Source organism: Orycteropus afer, unplaced genomic scaffold, assembly GCF_000298275.1.
Source record: "Orycteropus afer afer isolate SDZICR_OR568_19922 unplaced genomic scaffold, OryAfe1.0 scaffold00013, whole genome shotgun sequence".
Lineage (NCBI taxonomy): Eukaryota > Metazoa > Chordata > Mammalia > Tubulidentata > Orycteropodidae > Orycteropus > Orycteropus afer.
The window spans coordinates 16,307,082-16,316,129 of NW_006921600.1; the positions used below are offsets into that span (position 1 = coordinate 16,307,082).

At 44.1% G+C, this 9,048-nt stretch overlaps 1 protein-coding gene across 1 annotated transcript in view; it reads left to right on the forward strand.

Moving 5' to 3' along the window:
* LAMB3 (laminin subunit beta 3) overlaps positions 1-9,048 on the forward strand; it is a 63,222-nt gene that overhangs the window by 35,655 nt on the left and 18,519 nt on the right. The window contains exons 5-9 of the mRNA XM_007953064.2: positions 1,436-1,627; positions 2,470-2,533; positions 2,935-3,128; positions 6,768-6,888; positions 7,850-8,038. Of these exons, the coding sequence (XP_007951255.1) occupies positions 1,436-1,627; positions 2,470-2,533; positions 2,935-3,128; positions 6,768-6,888; positions 7,850-8,038 (760 nt within the window). The remainder of the gene's footprint in view (positions 1-1,435; positions 1,628-2,469; positions 2,534-2,934; positions 3,129-6,767; positions 6,889-7,849; positions 8,039-9,048) is intronic.

Here is a 9,048-nt window from a genome sequence, read left to right on the forward strand (position 1 = left end):
TCTGTGTCTGTGTTAATTGTTTTCCCTTTTCTTTGTTGAAAAGGGTCTGTGCAGTCTTTCTGCCTAGTTCACCATCTTGCCAGATCTCCCCCATTGGGTGGTTTTGGACAGAGGTGTGACGTGGCTCATTTTATGTTTTAAAAAGAATGCTCTTTCTGTATGGTGACAGGTGTGACTGAAATAAGAGTGAATGAGGGGAAGCTGGGTGGGAGTCTCTTAGAGAAACTGGGAGGAGGTGGTGTGGCTTAGACAGTATGGTGGCACAGAAACTCGAAAGATGGGTGTCTTTGTTTTCCAAAGCTGCTGTAACAAAAAGTACCATAAGGGTAGTTTTAAAGAACAGAAATTGATTTTCCTAAAGTTCTGGAGGCTAGAAGTCTAAATTCAGAGCATGTTCTAGGGGGGAGTTCTTTCTTGTCTATTTCACCTTCTCATAGCCGTGGTAATACTTAGCATTCCTGGGCTTTCAGATCCATCTGCTGTGTGTCTGTCTTCATATGAGTCTTCCCTTGTGCTTGTTTTTTTTATGTCTATTCTGATCTTTTTGTAACTCAGAAGTTATTAGATTCAGGATCCACCTTACACTGGTTGACCTCATTAACATAAAAAGCATCCATATTTTCAAGTAAGATCATATGTATAGTTATAGTGGACCACACGTCAGTATATCTTTTTGGGAGACACAGTTCATTGATAACAACAGGCCTGATTTGGGAAGTTGGATCTATTTTGAAGGTTGGGTTTCTAAACCTGCAGTTCAAAGAAGTAGTGCAAGCTGAGACTAGTTGGTGTAAAGAAACCATCGAAAGTCCTGAGAAATCACCGAGGGAGTGTGTAGGGAGATAAAACACCATGCAAAGGAGCTTGCATTTTATCTTTAGCTCAATGTAAATGGACTGAAGGATCTATTTTAGGGGAGTGATGTGATCCATGATCCACTAAGAAGGTCTTTTCAGTGAAGTAGATAAAATAGTTTGGAGGGAGTAGCACAGAGGCTGGATATTAGTTCTAGGTTAATGGAGTAATGGCTCCTCAAGATGACCGTGGCCTAAACTATGGAAGTAGACAAAACCAAGAGCTAGTAGGAAGGAAAAATGTCTGCCTGTGGAAATGGGAGAATTTCTGGGTTGGAGGTCTCTGTGGCAGGCTGAGCAACAAACATATCTTCTATAAAGATTTCATTTCTATTACCTTCTCTGTTTCCTCTGGGGAAAACCCTCCATGGCCTATGGTTTGCCAGGTGGAAGCAGGCCTGGATACTCTTGCACTCACTGGCTCTCTTTCAGCCCCTTTTCACCTTCCTCACTGCAGGTCTCAGGGGTCATCAGTGCTTCTTTAGTAGTCTTCTTTTGTGACCCTGGGTCCAGGGGACACAATGCCAAATCTTCCCCTCCTTCAGTCACTCAGGGCTCCTACCCTACCTGTGTTTCCACAGGGGCCCCTGCCTGCTGGAATGCTGATTGAGCGATCCTCAGACTTTGGCAAGACCTGGCAGGTGTACCAGTACCTGGCTGCTGACTGCACCTCTACCTTCCCCCGGGTGCACCAGGGTCAGCCTCAGAGGTGGCAGGAAGCTCAGTGCCAGTCCCTCCCCCAGAGGCCTAATGGACGCCTAAATGGAGGGAAGGTAGGTCAAGGAGCCCAACCTGTGAGAGTTGACATGGGGAGAGGTTTCACTGTTCACACAGTCACACAGACTTTCACTCACTCAAGCCTCTTTCCCAGTCCTAGCAAGTCTGGCCTCACCACTCTGACAGGTGGTGGTCCTCAGTGACTCACTGTCCAACCCAGAAGTTGGCCTGAGAAGAGATGAGAATGCCCTCAGTCAGCTTGCCTTGCTGTCTTCCCTGAACTTTCTAATGATGACTCCTTGGGCCACTCCCAGAGTGGCCATAATCACTTTGATGCCCAGTAGGGACACTCGAGAAACGTCTTGAGTCCACTGCATAACTCAACCCTACCCCTTCCCACAACTTCTCCCCCTCGGGCTCATTGGCACATCCCTGTAGTTGAGAGGGTAAAATCAACTTTACTTCAGTGTGAGGACTTTGGGATGGTTAGATACAAGTGAGTAAATCACACAAATTTAATACATTCTCTGATTTTACCTTAGTGGAGTTTAACACAAGGTTGAACATTTCAGGTTTAATTCACCAATAGCCAAGTCCTTTTGTGTGGATTATACATTTTATCATTACTTTTGACCCAATGAAATCAGAATTCTTGGGATATCTGTATTTTTAATTGGAGAAAGGATGTTGCATACATATAAACTCAGACTCCTTTAGGGCCTAGTGATTATCTCCTTCCTTCAGGACAGTTGGGTGACCTCATATCCATGGTCTATCTCAGATTCCAGGGAAGAAGGGCCACTAAGTAAGATGGCAAGGTTAGGGGCCAGAGTGGAAAGGACTTCTTTTGAGATGTGCTTTGTTAACTTCAGTTCTTCCCTTTCCTTTCTCTCTACAGGTCCAACTTAACATCATGGATTTAGCCTCTGGGATTCCAACAACCCAAGGTCAAAAGATTCAAGGTGAGTGTGGCCACTCTTTAAGCCTATGGGACTGAGTACAGGCATGGGGGATGAAATAGAGCTGGGACCTAAGTCATGGACATTTCTAGGTCTTCCATATTTCCACCAACATGGTTGGGGATTTAATATTTTCCCTGCCTACCTCATGGGGGTATTGTGGTAGACTGAGATTCAAAAAACCTGAGTTGAGAGAGTTTCTTCCCCTTAGGACACTGGCAGAGTTGAGGGCTGGTCCCTGATATAGCCTTGTGGAGCAAGGAGGGAAGGGATGGTGGGATCAGGTATTTTTTTGTTGTTGTTTTTCATCTGTCCTGCCGGAGGAAACTCTGTCTACCTCTAAATTTCTTTCTTTGTTTTCCCATCCCCAACCTTCTCCCTCATTACTTTTTGCTGCCTTTCAGAGCTAGGGGACATCACAAACTTGAGAGTCAACTTCACCAAGCTGGGCCCTGTGCCCCAGAGGGGCTACCACCCGCCCAGTGCCTACTATGCAGTGTCCCAGCTGCGTGTGCAGGGGAGCTGCTTCTGTAATGGCCACGCTGACCGCTGCGCGCCCACACCTGGAGCCCCTGCTGACCCCTCCACTGCTGTCCAGGTGACTCTTAGTAGGAAGGGCAGGGAGTGGGGGACATGGGCAAGGCAGGCCAAAGATATCCTCAAATATTTAATGTTTCAACAGCAAAAAAAAAAAAAAAAAAAAAAATCTTCTGAGTCATCATCATTTCAAAAATCAGAATTTTGTAGTACTTCCTTAGACCTACGGTTTGGGATAATTTTTATTTTCAGGTACATATAAATAAATGTGTGGGTATGTAGATATTGGAAGAGCTTAAGACAAGGCTTCTCAATTCTGGCTACATATATATATATAAAAATATATGCCTAGATCCCTACCCACAGACATTATGTAGAATCATACTGTTTTTTATTGTTTTTAAAAAGACTATTCTTTGAACAGCTTTGGCTTATATAGAGAAACTGTGCAGAAAGCACAGAGTTTCCATCCACTGTCTTCTCCTATACACAATTCCTCTTATGATTAACATCTTGCATTCCCATGGTACATTTGTTACAAGTCATGAACTGATATTGATATATTATTGTTAACTAAAGTCCACAGTGTACATTAGGGTTCATGCTTTGTGTTGTACATGTCAGTGGGTTTTGACAAATACTTAATGTCATGTATGCACCATTTCAGCATCATATAGAATAGTTTCACTGCTCTAAAAATGCCCTAGGCTACCCTCCACCCCTCTTCAGAACCCCAGCAACCACTGATCTTTTTACTGAATACCATATAGTTGGGATATACATACAGTATGTAGGTTTTTCAAACTGGTTTCTACTTAGCAACATGCAATTAAGGTTCCTCCATGTCTTTTCATGGTTAATCACTTATTTCTTTCTGTCTTTTTTAGATCACTGAATCAATTTAATCAATCATCCATGTTATAGACATACCATAGTATGTTTATCCATTCACAGGTTAAAGAAGGACGACTTGGTCTATTATTGGTTTCTAAAGCTCTCATGTGATTCTAACACACTACCAGGATTGAGAGCCACTGATTTAAGGAGTCTTTATTGAGTGCTAAGATACAGGACAGAGTGAGAGAACACACACAGTTTGGTATAGATGCTACGTCAACTCCCAGACCAGCAGAATCAGATTCATCAGGGATAGCGATCTAAAAATCTCCAGTTTAATGAGATTTTGCTGTGAGATCAAACTTAAGAACCACTGGTAGAGGTGTGAGAATCTTGGTGAAGAAACAGAGAGCTCTGTCATTTACTTTTCTGGGCTTTCAGTTCCTCTGACAACATTAAAAAACAAACAAACAAACAAAAACAACCAGTTGCTGTTGAGTTGACACTGACTCATGCTGACCCAATGTGTGTCAGAGTGGAACTGTGCTCCACAAGATTTTCAATGGCTGATTTTTGGAAACAGATCACCAGGCCTTTCTTCTGAGGTGCCTCTGGGTGTACTCGAACTTCCAAACTTTTGGTTAGCAGCTGAGTGCATTAAACATCTTTACCACTCAGAAACTTTTCTGTCAACATAAAGGAGCCAAGATATTTGCCCTTTCGTTAGAGGGACAAGAGGAAATCCTGTAAAGTGGCCTGGGAAGAAAATGTAAGTGAAATGAGCATGCAGTCGCTGTATTCTTTTTACTTCCGGGCCAGCTGCTGCCCAGATGACAGGGGAGTCCAGTGTGAGTCTAGCTCAGGGACTGGGAGGTCATTAGGGCCCATAAACAAACAAACTACAGCACAGTAGGATGGCTGAGATCTGAGGAATGCAGAGTGCTGTGGGATTCAGGGGACAGTGAGAACACACTCTGCCCCGTGGTTCTCAAATCTGGCTGCACAACAGAACTGTCACTTAAACACATGGTGGGTTCCCAACTGTATGACATTCTGGAAAAGGCAACGTTATAGGCAGCAAAAGGCCAGTGGTTGCCAGGGGTTCAGGGGAAGAGTAGAGGGATGAATAGGTGGAGCCCAGGGTGATGCAGTGGTTAAGTTCTTTGTTGCTCACTAAAAGTCAGCAGTTTGAACCCACCAGCTGCTCCATGGGGAAAAGATGTGGCATTCTGCTTCTGTAAAAATCACTGCCTTGAAAACTCTACAGGAGAAGTTCTGTCCTACTTATAGTGTTGCTATGAGTCAGAATCAACTTGACTGCAATTTTTTTTTTTTTTGGTGAAACTATTCTATGCAATATAGTAATTTTGGACACATGACATTATGCACTTGTCAAAACCCATAGTACTGTCCAACACAAAGAGTGAGCCTCTATGTAAACTGTGGGGTTTAATTAATAACAACATGTCAGTATTGGTTCATCAATTGTAACAAATGTAAGCACAGGAACGTGAGATGCTCATAGTAGGAGAAATAGTGTATGGAAGGTGAAAGGGGAAATTCTGTACCTTCAGCACAATTGTTCTGTAATCCTAAAACTGCTCTGAAAAAAAATCTGTTGTCAGCCAAATATATATATATATATATGTGATGGGCCTGTGCCTCTCCCCCTCCTGAGTGGTACTGGATTGGTTTGATCTGAGTGGTATTGGATTGGTTTGATGTGGGCCTACATTGGTACCTTGTAAAAGCTCCTCAGGTGATTCTGAAGAGAAGCCTGGGTTTCAGTCTGTGGAACTAGAGGGACCAGGGCAAGTTTGATGAAGGAGGTGCCATCCTAAACTGGAGCTTAATGGTCAGGATTGTGCTGGTGAGCATGGAGAGAAGGGAATTTCAGGCAGAAGGAAAAACACCAACAAAGGCCAAAAGGTGGGAAAAAGCAGGGTTTGTACCAGAAGTAGCTAGAAGTTTGGTTGTATGTTTAAGAGGGAGTGGGAGAGGAGAATGGGAACAAACACATTCTTGAATATCAGGCCCAGGGTGATGGGCTTAATATGGAAGGCAATTACCACACAATGGCTCTGCTATTTTTATGCCTTAATAAATCTAGTAGTAATACGTTGTAACAGTCTCATTAACCAAACAACTGCACTCAAAGATTGTTGGAATATAAATCTCCGAGGACCTACAAGCTTGTAGAATCACACAGTTTACCAACAAGGTTGTCTGAGCACCTGCTATGCTGGGAAGCATGACGGTGTCCAAGTGCAAGGAACAAACTTTAAAAATCTAGCCAGAGGATTCTTCATTATTCTTTGATTTTGGGTAGTTTTTGCAGAATGACGAATCTGCAAAACACCTCACAGCATGGATAAATGAAACTGGAAGATGGAGGATGTTAAGCTGAGTGAAATAATTATCAATCACAAAAGGATAATTAGTGTATGAGATCACTGTTATAAAAAGTCAAGAAAAGCTGTACACACAGAAAGAAATAATTTTTGATGGTTACCAGGGAAGGGAGGGGAAGTCACTAACTAGAGCAGACCTGTACTTAGTAGGATGAAGGGAAGGCCATATACAATAAGAGGGGCGGTAGCACAACATTAAAAAGAAAATCTAGCTAGAGGAACAAAGAAGTCTCTCTCTCTCTCACACACACACATACACACACACACACACACGAAGACAGACAAGCAGTGTCACAGGAGCTGAGAGAAGGTTGGGGTGTTCAGGTAAAGCATCCTGTCAAGTTAGGGATTCAGTTGAGCCCTGACTGGAGAGTCAGAAGGGAGAGGCAAACTCCATCCCTGGGACTTCTCTTCCTTTCTCATTACTGATGATTGAGGACCCCTTCTCCTAGGTCCATGATGTCTGCGTCTGCCAGCACAACACTGCTGGCCCCAATTGTGACCGCTGTGCACCCTTCTACAACAACCGGCCCTGGAGACCTGCAGATGATCAGGATCCCCATGAATGCCAAAGTACGAGTCTAGGATCACCTTGTCTCCTGTGGTGGCCTGGGTCAGATGTTGGCCCTTCTGGGCCTTGATGACCTCATTTGGGACACAGGGAGAATCTAGGTTTTATTATTTAAATATAATTCTGCCTTCTTACCAGTCATGTGGCCTTAAATAGAAGTCCCTGGATAATGCAAATGGTTAGCATGGTTGACTGTGCCAATGGAGGTGTGTGTAATTTTTTTACTGGAAGGGTGGAGGTTCGAGTCCACACAGAGGCACCTTGAAAGAGAGGCCTACAAAATCAACCGTTGAAAACCCTATGTGGAACAATTCCACTCTAACACACATGGGGTTGACATTAGTTGGTGTCAACTTGACATAACTATTTTATTATTATTATTATTGTAATCTGGGTACAAACTTACGAAGCAGATTCCTTTTACTCTCAATAGCTCATGCACATTTGATTTCATGGCCCCAGTTACAATGCCCAACCATGAAAAACACTCCTCCCCTCTCTTCCCTGTGACTGTCTCCTCCCTGCGCCCTTCTTAATTATGCATTCCTGTCTGTCCAGCTTTCCCTGTATGTGAATGCTGCCCCTCTGATGTCTCATGGCTGATTGATCTAAGGGGTGCATCTCCCTGGGATAGATGTTCCGCTTGTAGGTCTTTCTTCTGTTGGGCTGAGAGCCAATCCACAGAAGTAAGTTGGTTTCCAGGCCTGAAGGATAACCCAGGGCCATAGTATCAGGGATTCCACCAGTCTCTATCTAACCAGTAATTCTGGTCATTTTTGCACAACTATATTTTTTCAACCTTAAAAAAATTACACACACCTCCATTGGCCTTGGTTTCCCAATCCCTGCTCTGTGTATGTAACTTGCAGAGTTGCTTGGAGATGCCAGCGAGCTGCTATGAAAGTGTTTTGTAGATGACAATGGTGCTGGTCAAACGTCAGGCCTAGGACTCTCTTTTTTTAGGGTGTGACTGCAATGGGCACTCAGAGATGTGCCACTTCGACCCAGCTGTGTTTGCTGCCAGCCAGGGAGCACATGGTGGTGTGTGTGACAACTGCCGGGATCACACTGAGGGCAAGAACTGTGAGCGGTGTCAGCTGCACTATTTCCGGAACCGACGACCTGGCATTCCCATTCAGGAGACCTGTATCCGTGAGTAGGAGCTCTAGGACCCGGGGTGTCATCTATCCATCAATCCCCATCTGCACTGGGCACATCAATACCAGGTGACCCTACCTGCATTTCTGGGACACAAAGACCCTCAGGGAGCATGAACACTTGATTATGGTTGGCACTTGTGGGTGATTGTTTCAGCTTAGCTACGCACTTCTAAACAAGTCACTTAACCTCTCTGGACCATCAGTCAGTCGATCAATCAATATGTAGCCCTTACTTTAGGCATGGAAGAGGAAAAAGTAAATATAAAATATAGTTTCTGCCACCAAGGAACACACAAATATTTGGTAATATATGAAAAAGGGAGAGGAGAGGAGGGATGGAGGTAAATAATACCTTATGCCAGATGGCTTTCAAGGGTGGATTCAGCTGAAGAGAACTGGGTGAGGCAGCAGAGCAGAGTCAGGGCATTTCTGACATCCTCACTAGGGAAGGAGCAGAGAATAATGGGGTGATCTTTCTAATGGGGACCAGTAAGGGAAATAACTGGGAGGATCCATGAGCAAGAGGGAATGAGGGAAGAGGAGCAGCTTTGGAAGTGGTTGGCCAACTCGTGATCCATAAGCCATTGGTCTCTCCTCATCCTGCCTTCCTCCATCCTGCATAATCCTGTAAGATTGCCACGTAACTCTGATGATGGCAGTGCCCTGCTCACACACTTGGTGGTCTCCCTACTACCTCAAGATAAAATCTATACTCTACATGTGGCAAACAAGGTCCTGCACAGTCAAGTGGCAGCCACTGTCCTCTAGCTGCATCCTGATGAATATCTTAAGTGCCTCACTCTTCTCTGGACACACCACACTGTTACATAGTTTTTTTTTTTTTTTTTTTTTTTACTACTCAAGCAGACAAGGTGTGGGGAGAGCCGAATCCAGCTTAGACTTGTGCCACTCGCCTGATAAAAGAAGTTCTGAAGGTAACTCCAGGGCTGGCACTGTGAAATATTGTTCATTATAACGAAGCAGCTGAGATAATGCTGTTTT